The sequence below is a fragment of the Saccostrea echinata genome, unplaced genomic scaffold, assembly GCF_033153115.1.
Source record: "Saccostrea echinata isolate AGI-Se365-2 ecotype Australia unplaced genomic scaffold, CSIRO_AGI_Sech_v1 ptg000033l, whole genome shotgun sequence".
NCBI lineage: Eukaryota > Metazoa > Mollusca > Bivalvia > Ostreida > Ostreidae > Saccostrea > Saccostrea echinata.
This window is the reverse complement of record NW_026889782.1, coordinates 36,143,921-36,163,518: the sequence shown is the minus strand read 5'-3', so window position 1 is coordinate 36,163,518 and position 19,598 is coordinate 36,143,921. Positions and strand designations below refer to the sequence as shown.

Genomic DNA, 19,598 nt, shown 5'->3' with positions numbered 1-19,598 from the left:
TTAATAGCCATGCACTGTGGTTTGATAAAATCACACATTATGATTGGTCAAATTTACTCAGCACAGCACTGTGATTGGTTGAATTATATAGTTGTTTCACTTAGAAGCATTAGGTTAAAGATCCTCTGCAGAATAAAGCATACGGCCCTGTAGATTAATTATCGAACTTCAAGATGTCCCAAGATACCAATATACCAGAAGAAGAAATTTTCAAAAGTATAGATGCTGACATAATTCAGAAATCATTGAAAGGTATGTTCTACATAACAAATTGTTCACTTAATTAATACAAAACAAAGTATTTCTGAAATTACTGTGATATATGCTTCTTATTGTAGGGAGTCATGTCAAAGTACACATTGATAACCTTATTTCTCCAGTCAATGATCATTGCATTAGATTGCTGAATGAAAATCATGTGAATGAACTGGTTGAGTCATTTACGAAAAACTTCAAGCCTTATACTACATTGGTTGGACTTGTAAATGAGGATTTTACAACTGATGACCTTGCAACACCAGGAAAAAAACATATAGAGGTTCTTGGTGGAAACCACGCAAGAGCGGCATTACAGAAAATTTTAAATTCTGGTGAATGCACTCTTAAAGAACAATATGAGTTTGTTTATATGGATATATACCAAAACTTGACAAAAGATCAGGCTCTGTTTCTTGCATACAAACATAATGAGCTCCATGAACACTCTCAGGAGTTGAGCTTTGCAGAGAAAGTCTGTTTTTTTCATAGACTGTTTCTAAATTGTCAGAGGAATTATGCTGGACAACCCCATAAAACTATATCAACTAAATGGAGATCCGACATTGCAGCAATTATGAACAAATCTGTAAGTACAAAGTTTTTTTTTCTATTTAAAAAGTATACATATGAAAAAAGTGAAGATAATGAACATTGATCAATCTCAAAGATAAACTTCAAGTACAAACAATATAAATCTGTAAACAGGGTAAAAACACCCCCTGGAAATTCCAGAGGTGGGATCAGGTGCCTATATGAGCATGCTTGATTGTGATTGCAAATTGCAAGAATGAAAAAAAAAATGATATTGTCTTTGTTTACCAACCTGTTAATCAATGCATGTCTTACTAATTACCATGTAATATCTGTGTGAGAGGGTGTGTGTATATGTCAGTGATAATACAGTCACGTCCCATTATATGTACGTTTGTGAAGTGAAAACTGAGAATTAAATGGGATGGGGTGGGGAGGGTGGTTCTCTATTAAGTAGCTAATGACCGCTATTGACTAAGATATCTAAATAAAACACTTTTGATTTTTTATGTGCATCAGATGATAGTTCAATTTAGTTTTAAGTCGATATATCCTGGAAAAAGAGGATGTATTTACTTATAAAATATAAAAATTGAAAAAAAGATAAACCGGAGTATAGCTTAATTTTATCAAGAATTTTGCAAAAATAAATAATTTTGCAACTTCAATTATTTTCTTACATATGCGATGGAAACTATTAAGAGACAGGGAATTTTAATAATAAAAAACGGAACAATTCTGAAGAAACACATTAGTTTTTAATAATTTTAAAAGCAGCTTAGAGTTATTGTCAGTTAAATGGACTGAATGAAAGATATCACAACCACATGTGTTAAAATGCACATTATCTTTTAAAACTTTCAAATACAAGTATACATAGTATGATTAAAATGAGAATTAAAAAATTAATCATATAAGAATCCATAAATAATCAAAAAATTCTTCTTTTTTTTTTTTTTTAATAAATTAAGATATATTTTAAGCCTTAATTATCTTAGCTTTGTTCAAGCAAACTTTCTTGCCCCAACTCAAGAATTAATACACTGCTAATTTGTCATTAGTCATTAGTGATTACTTGAACTACAATAGCATAAATTATCTGGTTCACACATGAGGCAAAAAAAGATTTATCAATTGCATATTGGCCAGCCATCGCCAGGATTAGCATAAATTTGGTATAAAGATGATGTTGAAATGTTGCAATGAATTTAAAACAATCAAAATGCTTGCGTAAAATACTTTATAGAACCTGAAAAAAGGATGACACAGATTTGTTTGAGTTCACGAGACAATTGATGTACATTATCACCGTAAAATATTTTTTAAAAAGTTTTGGGCAATATTTAATTGGAATTCCAAACTGATGCTATAATTAAAAACAGGTGACCTCCCAAGGGTCGGGAAGAAATAGAAAACCTAAGAAGAAATAAAATTGTAATGTAGGGCGCTGAAGTCTTACGCTGTTCAAACTGTCAGAAATGTCATATTCCATGAAACAGAATCAAATACAGAGCACCCCCGGTTAGGTCACGCTGTCCAAAGATGAAAGAGAAAATGATCTTTATACACATACGCTAAAGTTACAGTAAAGGGCAATGACCCCCAAAAATTCTATGACTATAATGCCAAACCAATGCTGGAATCAAAAGCAACAGTAGCCAATTCAGTGTGCAAAGGGGCGGAGGGAGGGGGGTGGACTCCCTTAAGTTTGGATATTTAGAGTTATTTAAGTTACGTAGTACATGTAAATGATCTTGGACACCCTAGTAAACATGTATAATTCTTCTAACGCTGGAAGAAATAAGTTAAACTTTATTACAAATTCTCAAGTAATTGAAACTCATGATCTGTAATTGAACATTATTAAATTTACAAGTAATAACTATTATTTCATTAATTTCATGAAAAATTATGTGTAACTCAAGTTACATTTTATTTACTTCGGAATTACATTTTACCCATAGTCTAATCCTTAAAAACTCAAATGTAAAATTCTTGAAAGTAAATCTTGTTTCTCTACACAATTTTTTCATAATTTTATTGGTATATTTTTAAACACTTTTTGAAACAAAACTTAGCAGTAATCACCAGTACAAACACCCAAGTTTAAAGAAAGCAAAACATATGGCAGGTGTTAAAATTCTTATGGCACTTCAATGTCCTCGAAATAATGGTCTAAAAAAAATAAGGCAATGCATCCTATCTCCTGTATACCTGATCATTGCTGAACATATGACATTTGAAACACAAGTTATGATTAGATGCAACAAAAAAAATCTTTATGAGTGATGAATACTATTGATAACTTCATATTCTATTACACAAGTGCATGTAATTTTTTAATAAATTCTAAATTGATGAAATGTACTGTAGATATACATTTTCCCAGTAATTAAATGTAATTTGTTATTAACTACTTTCGGCTTTTTGGCTGAAATTATGTTTAATTTAATTACATCTGTAAATTGTAGTAGTTGAATAATTCGGCCAAATTAATGTAAATTAATTTACAACTTTAGTGTGAAATTGACCCCATCTCTAAAGGAGAAAGTGGCTTGTCAATAAAAATTTGCTCTTCCCCATTTTGGAGGTTTTTCTAATTTGGACAGTTTTTTTTTTATGTGTTCATTTATTTGTTTATATTTTTTGCATGTCAACAAATTACTGAGTAAGATATTTTGAATGGGTGTACTAAACCCACCCCTCAAATATTCCTGGTTCCAAAGGGGGTCTCACAATGGTATGGTATGCCCAGATGGGAAGAAATGGAAACAAGCTCAATAAAATCAAAATGTAGGGCACTGACATTTTATAACATCTTTCAAACGAGCAATAAAGGTATACAAGGAGACAAAATCCAGACACAGAGCACACCAAAGTGAGGTTAGGCTGTCCACAGTAAAAAGGACAATGATCTTTATACACATATTTTGGGCTGAAGAATCTTAAGATGTGCAGGATAGGACAATGACTCAGAAATTCCTCTTTAACTGGAATCCCAAATTATAATCAGGTGACCTCGTGAGGGTCTGGAAGAAATGGAAATTAAACCAGCAAAAATACAAATAAAAAATGTAGGGCACTAGGATTTTACGTTATTCAAACGTGCAATAAAGATATGCAATAAAGATATGCAAGGAAACAGAAACCAGATACAGAGCACACCAAAATGAGGTTAGGCTGCCCACAGATAGAAAGGACATTGATCTTAAAAACCGTGTTGTTGAGGAATCTGAAGAACCAGCATAAGTTAAAGTAAACAAAATTAGCAGGATTGCAGTGCAATTGCAATAAATGCTAATTGAAAAAAATGTGATAGAGAGGCAAATGCTAGAATCTTTTAACTCTTTTTGTTAACCACTCATATACCGTATAAATGGTATATTTGCGGTTGGCCATATTTTGCGGATAGGACAAAATATATTTTTAAAATATTATTAAGATGTATTTTTTGTAAACATCATCATTTATTCCTACATGTAATTGCTATAAGTGGTACGTACGACAGGGCCGTAGTATTTCACCTGATCTAAATTTAGAACTGATAATTTCCTAGTGAAAAAAATATGCTTACTAGGGTATGAAACATTTATTATTGGAACATATTCACAACCCCCCCCCCCAAAAAAAAAAAAACAAAAAAAAAAAAAACAGAAAGATAGAAGAACAGCATAGCATCTTTTCAGATCTGATTCACCCTGAACATGATTAAGTCAGTATTAAAATACCTTAACATTGTAGTGTTGTACCAAATTTAATGGTGGCCCGCGTGGTGCAGTGATTAGAGTGTTTGCTCTTAAGTCACGAAGTAAGGAGTTGATCCTTACGTTGTGGATTCAAATCCCACTGTGAGACGCGGAGAATGAGACCATATAAAGCGAGGTCCATTGTCACTAAAAAATAGGTGCTGAAAAAAAGATCCCTCACTGGACAATGGCCCTGAGTGCGAAGTAGGTCTAAATTTGCAGCCCTACACCAGCGACTGATTGAGTAAAAAAATCTTGAGGGATGTTAAACAAACAAACAAAAAAATGAACTAAAATTAACATTTTATAGTCAGTTCCTTTAAATGTAGTTTTTGCAGCATAATGCAAGCATTATTGTTGCCACAGAAGTTAAAGATATAGAAATTTATTTGCTACAAATCAGAGTCCAAATTACAAAAATTTCCAACCACAGAAAATACCTGTTATACAGTTTTTCAAATAAGATATCAATAATATATATTTCAATTTCGATGATAATGTCTTCTTTATAAATAATTCCAAAACATTTGTAATTTCTCAAATTATATATATATATATATATATATATATATATATATATATATATATATATATATATATATATATATATATATATATATATATATATATATATATATATATATATATATATATATATATATATATATATATATATATATATATATATATATATATATATATATATATATATACTCTTATGATGAATGTCTGATATCAGAGGTCTGATATTCTTTTTGGTATGGTGGGATGGTGGGTAAGTGTAAAACACTAAACAAGAAACTATAAACAACAGAATGATAATCCACTGTCCTTAAAATGTCAACAAAGGAGGATAGTTTGTGCTGTTGCTTTAAATTGTGTTAGAAAACAGATGCTGAGTGCAACGGAAACAAGATTTAACCCCCCCCCCCTTTATTATCCCACCAAATGCACAGAGGAATCAATGAGTTCTTGACAGATTAATTAGATATCGGACAGTTGAATAGCAAACAACTGACTTCTAATTATAAATGACAGATATGACCTCAAATCAAACTCAATTTGTTATATAATAGAAAATAAACATAAAATTAAAATAAAAAATATATACATTTTTCCTTGTTAATAATGTTTTATGATCAGTTGTATATAATGTTTTAATATATTGTGTGCCAAAATATTTCCCAGCATCAAATGTTTCATCTCTTTTTAACAAATGTGTGGATTGAATAACAAGACAATGAACACATTCCTCTTTTAAAGACATTTTCAGCTGACCATGCATATTTATTAACAATTTCTGAAATCTTTTTTGTCAGATCATCACAAAAGTTATCATCAACAAAAAATCCTGTGTAAGATAGCAGTGAGGGTCATAAATCTGACCGTTTCTAGCACAGACTGCCCCTTTCTTCGAATTTTAAGGTCATCAGTTATTTTTTGCATTTTGAATTTAATTACGCATTGCATTTCTTTTTTCTGGTTTTGTAGTGCACACTTGCTGTGTTTAATAAAACAAGATATAAACAAGATATAATAATTTTAAGAAAAGTAAATGTGAGGAATAATTTGGTGTATCTGTTAATCTGACATCTGGGTTTATTAATAAAAAGGCAGTTAACCTGACATAGCCTTTACCAGCTATAAATCTCTGTAATTTCCAAGTGGTGTAACATAATATGCACATCTGCTCAGTGTAAATAACTGACTCTGGAGCTTCCACTTTGTAAGTTAGGGGGTCAGGGGTGTCAATTATTACACATAGCCTTTTTATCATTTCAAATTCTTTATCAAGAACAGATTTTGAGATTCATGGCCCAGCTGAGTCAAACTTTCAGAAAATATTTGCACAAAACAAATATAACAGAGTGTGCCTTGTAATGGAAAAGAATAACTTTGGATTTTTAAGAACACTAAATTAATGATTATTCACCACTTCATGATTATAATGATTGCATTACTGCCCAACTCAAAACTCTGGGGGATCTTCATTAGTTTGCCAACTTATTTTTCCATTTTTTTTTTGTACCGGGGTATTTTATTATGTTTGTAATAATAAATAAATAAAACATTTGTTGAGCGCCCTATTTAATAAAAATTACTCTAAGGCACTTAACAATAAGATTATAGTAAAATAAATGTACAAGATAGTAATTAAAGTTTTAAAAGGAATAAGAAAATGAAAAATGCATCAAAATGGAGAAACAGACAAGAAAAAGAAGAGTTAAATAAAAATAGGGAAATCTGCGCAGTTATTTGCATGAGGCATTTTTTAAAATAATATATAAAAATTATAGGGGTTTACTTCACTTTCTGAAATTTTGTATATTGTTTCGAATTATTTCAAACACATAAATAGAATTTGCTAAATTTGACTAACTTTTTTTTTTAAAAAAGATACCAGTTATTGAAAGGGTTGAGTTGTTAAAGTAAGAACAACATTTTCTTTAGACAAATTTCTATTTCTACCTTAAACACACAAACTGCTATTTTAATTAATAATAAGCTTAAAAAGATCACTGTTATACATTGATTTGTTTTAAATGTACATCTACACAAGTTATTTATAGTATCACATAAATCACAAATCTTTATTTTTACAACACATTTATTCAATAAAATGTTCTTTTACAGAAAATGTATACAGTAAACCAACATTGTGTTTATTTCTTACTTATCCATAGCAGAAATGTTATATCGATGGGTTTTTAGGGTAACAAAAGAATATTTAAAACTTTGAAAAATTTTCTCTTTACAAATGAAACTATTTCCACCCAATTTAAGAATAATTTCGGCCAGGGATTTTTTTTCATCAGGATGATACAACACATAAAACATATATGTTAACATAATAAACATGTTTATTGTATAAGCAGAAAGAGTTTATTTGTTGCAATTAAAGTAATAAAATCTAAATAATACAATTTTTCATTTGTGTTAATATCCCAAGTTTTATTGAAAAATGTCTGTAATTATCTCAATTATGAAGACTTTTCAAACTTGTAGTAGGCATTTAAGATATGTCCACTATTTGTATTCAATATGCACTGGTTTGACTGTAATTTTTCTCTCTCTCATTTCAGAAAACAGATCTCAAAAACTCTTATAAAGTCCATCTTAACTTAGCAGCCAGCGAAAATGACATTTGGGAACTCATTAAAGATGTCTTCAACGCTTTTGAAAATGGTTGCATTAAAGGCCAAAAAAGAGCTGAGCAGTGTTCTCAGTATTGTTTTTGGCATTTTTCTAAAGTCAAAAACAATGAATTGAAAATCTCCTTGCTTACCAGATTTAAAAATGGAGAAATGATGCCGGAGGAATTTCGAAGTGCTTGTCAGAGGTAATTGCCTCACCTGTAATTTTTTTTATTTAATACAGGCATAAGGGACATATTGACAATATTGTTAAACTTGAATTCAATTTTACAGATGTGAAAGAGAGAATGATCAGAGCAAACCAAGTAAACATGAACCCTTCACTAACCGGTAAGAATACTTGCATAATCCATTTTCAAGGCTCAATACCTATAGAAGGGAAATGCAAATGCTTCAGATTTCTTTGATGAACAAACTGAAATTTTTATGCTATATTTTGCATTTTCGTATGGTGCAGAAGGCAAATGCTACCTAAAAAAAGAAAAGCTGCTGATGTCGTGACAGAAAACCAGGACGAATGCACACAGTAAATTTTCGTTTTTATTTATAATACTTCATTTTGTATACAATGATATATGAAGGACTTTTCTTTTTTTTTTAAATTATTTTTTTAAAGCTAAATGATCAAAGTCAATCTTTAAAAATCATGTATAATATTATATGTCAGGTCAAAGAAAAAAAGTGAGAAGGAAACTGGAGTTCAGACAGAAAATGAAAATTTACTCTATGAGAAAGAAGAGGAAATAAAAAGACTTCAACAGCAAATAACACTATTGTCAGAAAAGCTGAAACATGCTGAACAGTCTGTTGAACAACAGAATAATTTTCTAAAAGAAAAGGATAGCAAGATTATTGTAAGCGCTTTCTTTCACTCAGATGCCTTAAAGAAGTTAAATTTTTAAATAATGCAATGTGCAAAATATATTCCATATGGATATTTTAATTAATAATTATTCTCAAATTCAATGAACCTATATTTAAAGGGGGTGGGGGCAAATTAGTTTTTTTTTTTTTTTATAAAAAATTGATTAAAAATACCCCATGAAGTCAATGATCAAAGAAAAGATTTCATTTTTCATTTTCAAGGCCCTGAAGAAGAGTTTACTCGCTATATTAACTAAAGCTGAGGAGCAAAAAGTAACAGAGGCCAATTTGAATGTAAGCTAAAATTCTCTGTGTTTTCTGTGATTTTTATTCTTATTGAATATTGCAATTATTGCATTTTGATTTGCAGAAGACGGTAACTGAATTGCAAGAAAAATTAAAAGATGAAATCCAAAATAAACTGCATGCTGAGGATGCAGCTGCACGTGCCAGACAGAATCTTCAATTGACATCTAGTGGTCATCAAGTAAATTTTTAGTATTCATGTTGTGTTTCAATCAGAATAAAATGTACATATGCATGATTATTTTGCTTGATAGACTTTGCAAATGAAATAAAGCAAGAATAGAGTAGTTTCTACAAAGAACTGAATAAAAGCGAGAACATTTATTTCAAATACTAATTATAGCATGAAAAAAATTATGATTCCTACCGGTACTTTCTTTGCAACAAGACACTATGAAGGCATTTTTTTTTTCAATTATAGAAATGTTTAGAGAAAAATAAGGGTGCTATTTTTGAAGAACGCCCCCAAGAATGCTCAACTAGTGAAAAAAAGGTATTTCCTTTATTTTGATGCCTGTTGTTTTGGTTTTGTGTTTGTAGCAGTGGTGAGGGGGATGACTGCTTAGCATTATAATCATTTAATTAAACTTATTTCATTGAAGGACATTTTATATTCATAAAATTGATGATTAAGCTTTTTAGTGTTTTCCTTACAAACATTGCAGATAAACAAAGGTACCAAGGACAACCAAGATTCAGAAGTAGTTCTTGTTGAGTACACAAAAGGGAAAATCTATTATGCATTAAGGAATAGAACCATCCTGACATACTGCCACAAACATGTCGGAGTAATTCAAGATGATCAATTTTTGCATCGGCCACAAAAGCTATCCTTCAAAATAAATGAGAAGGACCAACAAACTTTTGAAGAAGAGTTTATAATTTTATCAATGAAGGGAGATGTTGAAGAAAAAATGATCAAAATTGACAAGCTTTCAGCATCTATTGATGAGCAATTGATGGCAGTAAACAACTACATCAAGGAAAAATAATATTACAATTTGAATCAAACCTTGGGGAAAATATAGTTACACTAGAGAATATTTTTGTGTGACCACCAGTAAAGATTTTTTTAATGTAATACATGTATAATCCTGACAGTACATGTTCTTTAACAATTTGAAATCATTCGTGCATTTAGTGCAACAATATCAGGAGAAAATGGAAAAATCTTTCTTTTTTTCTTTTTTTTTTTTTGAGAGAGAGTTAATTACACATGTCATTATTCGGTGTTAATAAATTCAAATAAATTCATTCAAGTGAAGCATTTTTTGTTTGCCTTAATAGTAGTCAGAGGCATTTTTCTACCTGCAATATAAAAATGAATAGAACTCAAAGTTCTATGCATGTTTATCACTTATATCATTTCGATTTCTAGATCCATATCGGAGAGAATATCAGAGAGGAAATGTGTAATTTTTAAAACTAGATACTCCTCTACAACATGTAGAATATATACTTCTCAAATTGATATGCACACCAAGATATATTGAATATGTAAGAATGTTCCCCTATGTATTATAATGACTAGAAAGTCCTGCAAATGTTTTGTACACCAAAGTCCAAGGGAAATGGAGGAATGTTCCTCCAGTGTATTGGCATAAGAGATGAAGAAATCTATGTTGGGATTTTACTTGTACCTATCTGAAGTAAATGAATATTTCTCCATGCAAGAATTCTTCATGTAATGATGAAGAATTGTTCTCTATCTTGTGATTGGGAACTTTTTTATAAGCTTGTCAGAATATATCAATAGTAATCAATTTCTTTATCAATTTAAGATTAAGGTGGATAAGTATGTTTCCAAATGAATCAAAAGATGAACTTATCTGTATTATTTATGGTTTTGTATATATTTTACACAAGTAAGTTTAATTATGTAGACCATTTGTATACCAATACCCAGGTGATGTTAGAGGAACTCTCCTCCATTTATTAAGATAAAAAACATTACACCAATTTTAATTGTTGACATGATAAAATGATGGAGTAATTTGCCCCTATGTATTATTTCAAATAGGAATTCCTCCAAATACTTTGTGTATCAAATACCACTGAAAGTGGAGAAACTTTCCTCTGTGTAACATATTGTAGATCAGTGGCCATAGATGAAAAAGGAATGTTTCTCTATGTAATATTTGTAACATACATAAAGATGGAGTAATGTTCCTCTTTGTAACATTTTGTTTATGAGTACCCCTTACATATAGAGGAATGTTCCTTTATGTATAATTTGTAACATACATAAAGATGGAGATGGAATAATTTTTTGTCTGTGTATTAATTTGTACATCAGTATCCCTTACCGATAGAGGAATGCTCCTCTGTGTAACTTTCTTTTATCTGTATCCCTTACATATAGAGCAATGTTCCCCTATGTTTTATTTTGTACTTCATTATCCATTACCGATAAAGTAATATTCCTCTACGTAACATTTTGTTTATCAGTATCCCTTACATATAGAGGAATGTTCCCCTATGTTTTATTTTGTACATCAGTATCAATTACCGATAGAGTAATATTCCTCTATGTAACATTTTGTTTATCAGTATCCCTTACATATAGAGGAATGTTCCCCTATGTTTTATTTTGTACTTCAGTATCCATTTCCAATAGAGAAGTGTTCCTCTATCATATAGAGGAATGTTCCCCTATGTGTTATTTGTAGCATAGATAAAATGGAGTAATTTTTCTCAATATATTATTTTGTACATCAGTATCCTTTACCGAAAGAGGAATGTTCCTCCATGTATTATTTGTAACACACATAAAGATGGAGTAATGTTCCTCTTTGTTTTATTTTGTTTATCAGTATCCATAACCGATAGAAGAATGTTCCCCTATGCATTATTTGTACCAAAGATAAAAATTGAGTTATAATCCCTTTTGTCACATTTGTACATTACTTTGAACCATTGATAGAGGAATATTCCTCCAGGTATATCTGCCGAGGAAAAAAAACATCATGAAGAAGTAAGAATGTTATTTTCAGGTCTATACAATTAAGCAATATAACTATGCATGGACCTACTAGTAATCTAACTCATTTGAGAAAGAATTTTCATTTGACTTCCAACGAATATTTATTATTTGATTATGTTCATTATTTCATTATATAGGATTATTCCTCTAATTCAATGATTACCATTATCATTTTCATTTGAAAACTCTAAAAAGTACTCCTGGATTTTCCTTTTTTATTCTGGAATGCATTAAATGTAACTAATTATGATTAGGTTATAAAATATCTTGAGTACAATGAAACGTGTTTTATCCGACATGCACTGGGAGAAAATAAACATGATGTAAGTTGCACAGTGTAAAGATAATAGAAAATAGTAGAAATGAGAATGAAATTCAATGTCGGAATTCACAGATTGTACAGGTGTCGGAGAAAACAGTTTCCACTGTAATACTTTTTATAATAGAACAATCTTTATCCCAATTATCCGTCAAGGCATCATCATGTGGCAGTGTGGCAGTGTTTGTAAGAACGAAATATTTCTAATTTCAAATTTATTACAACACATATTATGTACAGTTTTAACTGGGTACATTTGGTAAGGAAAATTGATAAAACATTATTGCTTCAGCAAATAGTTAAACCACAAAATCCCCTCAAAACACAATCTTTTACAAGTTTTCTCTCTTGATATATAACATTATCAAAAAAAAAAAAAAAAAATGAATAGAATCCCATGATAAATTTAAAATTGTCTCTTTTATCAGAAATGTTTCATTTGACTGATTGATGATCGTCGTCAATTTGAGGCCTGGTCTCTCAATTTTGAATGTCCATCTGTTGTAAGTAAAAAAAAAAAAAAATAATAAAAGTATTAAATAATGTTTAAGAAAAATAAAAGGATATGTTTTATAAAAAAAAATAATAATAAAAGAATTAAATAATGTTTTATGAAAAAAGTAAAAGAATTTAATAATGTTTCAGAAAAAAAGGGCATGTTTTATATCTCTTACGAATATTCTAATAACCGTTTAAAATGTTCAAGGAAATACCAAATATTAAATACGGGTTTTTAAGATTGAGTGTTGTTTACCTAGTGACGTTTTATTAACATCATGGTCTGCCTCACATTTTCCCCAGTCATTACTGTAGGATACCACGGACTGTTCCAGTCTGCCGGGTACCAGCGACCGTTGAGGAAGGCCTGGTGACAGGCGTTAAACCACCAGCCTCCTCTTATGGTACTGTAAGCAACACAGTTACATCCACACCTGTCATTATCCCTGTCTGGTGTGCTGAATGACATCCCAGACAGGTTGGCCCAAGAATAAGGAGTGTTTAACATACTGTCACCTGTAGAGAAAATACATCACAGAGATCATTGATTGATTCATTTAAGCATTGAATCATTATTTTATGTAAGATTTAGTCTCATAACTGCAACAGTATGTGCAAACGAATTGAGTAACGAGCTTTATCGCTTATATTATTTTACATTTTTTAATATATTCGATCAGTGCATATTATCTATTCAAGATATATTACTAAAGTCAGGTACTCTTCACACAATTGCTCCGACGAAAATAGTTCCATTCATGATCAGTAGATACAAGATTACAACAAATGTTAAGAATAATGATGTATATTTCATACGTTAAAGAAAACAAAATTAACGTAAAAAGATTTTAAGAAAATCACCTTTTCCCCGGAAAAGCAAATAAAAAATTTTCATATTCCTACGCTCGCTGCCTCCTCAGTCTTTTTCCCGAAAATATATAGGTCATACTTCGATTGATAATGATAAATCTTTTCACCAGTTATATTACTGTCATTATTATTGTTAGTTCATTGCCTTATAATTTCTTTTGAATGGATATGTTAATCATTAACTGTGTGTTTTTTTCTCTCTTTTAATGAATAACGGAATGGTTATTATGGTTAAACACCTGCAATCGTAACCTCTCGGCAAAGCAACGTAATGTTCCGAGCTCGTCTGAAAGGATCTTCGCACGTGTGTAGACGACCTAGGCTATTTGGTCTTGCAAGCACAGGTGTGTGCACCGTTTGCTAGAGACGCTTAGATCACGTAGACTGGGTATCAGTATTTGCTACGGAAATGAAGAAGTTTAGAACTATACACCAGTTTCATAAGAAGTGCAGGTTTTTTACTCAAGCCCTAAATTGGGCTAGAGGGGCTGAGTTATCTAAAACGAGACTAGGTCATCGATCTACTCAGTTTAAAAACACGAAAATATACTAAGTTTATCTTCAAAACATCTGTATATTCAAAATCTATATTAAGTGTTAAATGTCGGATTCTATCCTATGACGAAGGAATATTCAGTGATGCTCCATAGCCGCAACCGATCTCGCGCTTTCCTTTGCGTTTAACACCGGCCGTCAATGCATCTCTGGACAAGTTCATTGATTACAAGTTCATTCATTCTAAAAGGTGACATGTTGACCATCATTAACATCTGCCTATACTATGGGTGATAGTAATTTAATAGCACAAAATTAAAAAATAAATTAAAATCTATCCTTGATAGATCTACAGTTTTGCTATTTAAAAAAATGGGCTATCTTTGATAATCCATAACGGTTTGAACTTGATTTGAATTTTTTTTTTTTTTTTTTTTTTTTTTTTTTTTTTTTTTTTTTTACAGAAGATTATATCATTGGAAAGTTAGATGGTACACATGTAGCACAGGCCCATATAGTACGCGGGATTTTTTTTCGGAGCCCCCCCCCCCTTTCACTTTGAAAACGTTGCTACAGGCCTGTAACATGCTATTTGGTTTAAATATTCCTGAAAATGAGTGAGGTGTTAAATACATTTTTAAAATTATACGATTAATTATATTTAGTCTATGTTCTATGTGAAATTAAAACTATTTTTAGCGACTTTGTGATAGTCACTACATGCATCTACATCTAACTTTATATATGAACTTGCAGTTTGTTTCCTAGTACATGCATATTTTATTCAACAAAAGATGTTGAAACTCAGTAGCCTAAATATTTTGTCGTTTTAGGATATTTATGGCACTTTTATTATGACTTTCTACAGCTTGAGTATCTCTGACGTTTTGTCAGTAAATACTTGTTTTTTTTTATTAGAAATCATCTGAGCACAATGAAAATTCGAATAAATTAAAAGTCGAATATCTTGGATATGGGGTAACCCATATCTATTCTTGTTACTCCTTGCATTGACTGTAAATTTGATTTAAATTTCAAAATCCCTGTATTCCCTAACAAAAAAATACTATAGTAAACTATAGTTAACTATAGTTTACTATAGTTAACTATAGTACCAAAGTAAAAACTTTGGAACTTTGATTTACTATAGTGAAAACTTTGGAATTTTGATTTACTATAGTGAAAACTTTGGAACTTTGATTTACTATAGTAAAAACTTTGGAACTTTGATTTACTATAGTGAAAACTTTGTAACTTTGATCTACTGTAGTGAAAACTTTGGAACTTTGATTTACTATAGTAAAAACTTTGGAACTTTGATTTACTATAGTAAAAACTTTGAAACTTTGATTAAGTACGATAAATCCTGTGGAATTATGTTTTTGATTCCCATTCATTACATTTTATGATATTTCAAGTTTAAGATTCATAAAAGCTTTAGAGAACATTTTTAAAACTCGACCCCTCCCCTAAAAGAATAATGTACAAGATATGAATTTTAATGTAAAGGTTGTCGCTTGCGCCGATAAGTAAGCAATATTTATTTCAATGCATTTAATTTTAATGTTATGCAGATGTAAAGTAAGTCTTATTTATGGAGAAAAAATAATATATTATTGTGTCATTTAGAATCAAAATATCTGCTTCATCAACTTCAGTCAACATGTATTTTTTTTAAATTTATAAATGTAAATATTGCATTTGAATTAATTACTTTGTATATTTAAATAAAGATGTACAACAAAAACCGGCCCCAGCCAACCCCATATCCACCCCTCCCCTAAAACGGCTAAATAATAAAAAAAAAATTAATAAAAATACATAAGTTCTTAAACTAATGAAAAAAACTTTGAAACTTTGATTAAGTATAGGGAAAACTTTGAAACTTTAATTAACTATAGTAAAAACTTCGGAACTTTGATTTACTATAGTGAAAACTTTGGAACTTTGATTTACTATAGAAAAACTTTGGAACTTTGATTTACTATAGTGCAAACTTTGGAACTTTGATTTACTATAGTAAAAACTTTGGAACTTTGATTTACTATAGTGAAAACTTTGGAACTTTGATTTACTATAGTAAAAACTTTGGAACTTTGATTTACTATAGTGAAAACTTTGGAACTTTGATTTACTATGGTAAAAACTTTGGAACTTTGATTTACTATAGTTAACTATAGTTTACTATAGTATTTTTTTGTTAGGGTTATCCTTAGGATAAGTTACAATTAATAGAAGAGACATTGCAACAGCTTCTGTTCAATGTTAGCGTGAATTTTGATTTTGATTTTCACTGATGACGTAGCACTTCCAAGGCGTTCAACGTTTGCTACGTCGAAATAAAAGGCATACTTGAAGCTTTTGATCGCCTGTCCGAGTTATTGTGTTTTGAATGCCGTAGCTTTCCTCACACTTTATAAGCAAAATACATGTGGAATGTAAATACATCACATTAATCTTTTTGTCAATAATACTGAAGTACATTTAAGATAGCCGGCTTCTCGTGCTGTCTTCTGTAAATAACATAATATTTATTAAAAATACAATACAATATGCTGTGCAATTTACAAAGCATCCTTTCTAATGGAACAATAAACTCCAGGCGTGTTACACTTTTAAAGTATAATTTAAAAAACAAAACAAAACAAAATAATTGTAATATTAGAGACCGTGCCTTTAAAATGTATAAAATGCAATACGAAGCAAATTATTGAAAAAAAAAGGTAAGAAATGATGTACCTGTAAATGTTTTAAAATATTAGATTTTCATTTAAGATAGAATAGGTATTGTAAAAGTGTAATGCGTTGCGATTTATTTTTTAATTTGACTTTTTTTTATTTGTCTATGTTACGGCTCAAATCATTTTCTTTGAACATCGAGCTTTGGTGAAGATGTCATATTATATATCAATTACGCGATGTAAACTTCCTATTCCGTAGTAGTTCAAAATGTAGATTATTGAAAATCAAGAAAAAAAAAAAAAAAAAAAAAAAAAAAAAAAAAAAAAAAAAAAAAAAAAAAAACAAACAAACAAAACAAAACAAAGACTAATAACAATGGCGGATCAAAGGTTGCTACTGAATATATTTAAAAAAAATTAATATAATTTTCTTTTGTTTTAAAAGATATCATTTAAAATTTCCAACTACTATGCAATGAGAAATTCAATTACCGCGGAATTCGTAAATTATGTCTACGAATGATATCGTAAAATATTAAAATCATGGAATTAAAGACGTTTACTGAATATTAGAAAAAAATATATCTGTATATTTTTTTCAACAACTTATTAATTTTTCTATGCATAGAAGTATATAATTTTATACTTGATTTGTTACTAATTTTAAGAACTTAACTTAATTACACGTACCTAAGGTTCCTGTGGCAGGTCCTGCTAGAAAGAGTTGATATTTCTCTGTTTCATTGGAAACAGAGAATCGGTCGTACATTTCATACAGCGTTTTACCATTCTGGAGAGTGATGGACACATAAAGGAATGGGTTCTTTTCTTTTGTTAACTGATGTATTACGTCATTTCCTGCATTAAGATATATTTGAAATCAACTGTAAAGTCTATTGAAATACAATAATTCTATTTTAAATATGAATATACATTAAAGAAAAAATCAAACTATTTTCCTTAGCTGTAGACATTGATGCTAAATTTAGTATCTTTCAAAGATCATACCGCTGAGTGATGTAATCCTCTAGCTCTCATTTGTTTTCTTTTTTATGTCAGATTGCAATTAAACACGATGAGTGAGTATTGTCATGAACATATAATCCAGACTTACAATCAGATGTTTGATGCGATTCCATTTTTTATTTGTCACAAAAAAGCAATTTTGGAAAATTTTGAAGCAGATGAAAGTCCTCATTTGAAAATGATTTACACTTACCAACCCAGACATTCTGTTCAGGTGAACCGAAACCATTTTTATAATCTGTCCAACTCCTGTCAAAACTCAGAGATCCGCTTGCGCGTTTTTGTATTGCCTTTGAAGGTGAAGAACATGTATAGCAATTCAATTCATTGTTTCAAACAATTGGATTATCAATATGTTATGCTATAAACTAAAAATATTCATATTTTATTATTCTTTATTCTTTTGAACGACGCAATCACTAAGTATGAATTATATAATGCACCCTAATTTTGAAATAAACTACATACTGTCCATCCTCCTCCCATTGTTATCATATCACAGTAAACTCTGACAGGACTGGTAATGGTTCCATAGGGATAAACTTCATACACTCCTGAATTAGTGTGACCATCTTCATGAAGATCCTTACAATCTATGGGAATAACTAAAGCAGAGAAATAAACTTACAATCTACAATAATAGAATTATTTGTTGCCGTCTCACCAGTATACTAATTTGCTTTTTTTTTAATACTACCTTTTTGTTTAACGTTGAGTTACCAGAATCCCAATATATATTAAAAATTTAAAAAAGTTTTTTACCCACCCCTTTTTCCTTTAATTTTCAGCTTAGTCTATAATATATATTAAGCATTTATTGAAAAACAACCCCCTTTTTTCCTTACTATTTGAAATTGTATCAACTCTCATCTTTTTTTTTCCCTATTTTTCTGCGTTGACATTATACTACATGTATGGCCGGCCACCAAAAATTGATTGCTTCAGTCTCCTCGGCTTGGTGACTTGGTGGTGGGTTTATTTATATATGATTTATTTATTTTTTTCTAATTAAAAAAATAGATATATTAAATATATTTATACGGTCATGCAGAGGCCTGTCCATTTCTACTTCACTAGGGAAGTGTTGAGAAGATGGAACAGTGATTTGAGGCTGGAAGCATAAGGTGAACAAATCAGAAAAAATAAAAGTTCTTATCACCAATGAACGATTTATCCTAATAAGATTTATCAAATATATACACAGGTAGTAAGAGGATACATAATACCTGTAAGAATGATTAAGGTTAATTGCTGAAGTTAAGTTGTAAACTACGATGTAGATTATGCTAAACTGTTCTTCATTACTAAAGATTATTTAAGTTTCATAAATTTGTCAAGTCTTTAATCTTTAAAAAATACCGGATGGCAGAGAATGCTAAGTAGTCAATGGCGCAGGGTTCCCATCTCAGCTTTCAGAACAGTTATTGCGAGATAATAATTTTGACTTACTAAAGCTTGAAGAACATCTTTTTTTTAGTAAATTATAAAAAACAACTTTCTTATGGTTAAGAGTCGTATAATGTTATGATGCTTAAAATGAAGTTCATTTCTGTATTGTCACAGTGTAAGCTCTGATCTCTTTTTTCATTATTATTTCCTTCACAGTAGAAGTTCAGATTTTTTATCAAAGATAATACTAACAAAAAGTAAAAATACATAACAAAAAAAAAAAAAAAAAAAAAAAAAAAAAAAAAAAAAAATTCTTCAATTTCAAATTCAGTTTTCATTCAAAATAAGATTAATTAGAATGAATAAGTAAACAGACAGGACTATTATTTAGATTAAATAATGTTGAGCGATAAAAACGAATGATGTTTATGTGAATTGTGGCAAACGAAAAAAAAATTAACAATAATACATACAGTC

General features: G+C 29.9%; 1 protein-coding gene across 1 annotated transcript; it reads left to right on the top strand.

The window, feature by feature from the left end:
• The first annotated feature begins 173 nt into the window (after nucleotides 1-173).
• Nucleotides 174-9,852, top strand: LOC133198498 (uncharacterized). Its single transcript, XM_061334582.1, has 9 exons — nucleotides 174-252; nucleotides 339-844; nucleotides 7,619-7,875; nucleotides 7,964-8,020; nucleotides 8,358-8,544; nucleotides 8,777-8,848; nucleotides 8,925-9,041; nucleotides 9,282-9,353; nucleotides 9,526-9,852. Exons 1-9 carry the CDS (start codon nucleotides 174-176, stop codon nucleotides 9,850-9,852), a joined length of 1,674 nt encoding a protein of 557 aa, XP_061190566.1.
• Nucleotides 9,853-19,598: the final 9,746 nt, after the last annotated feature.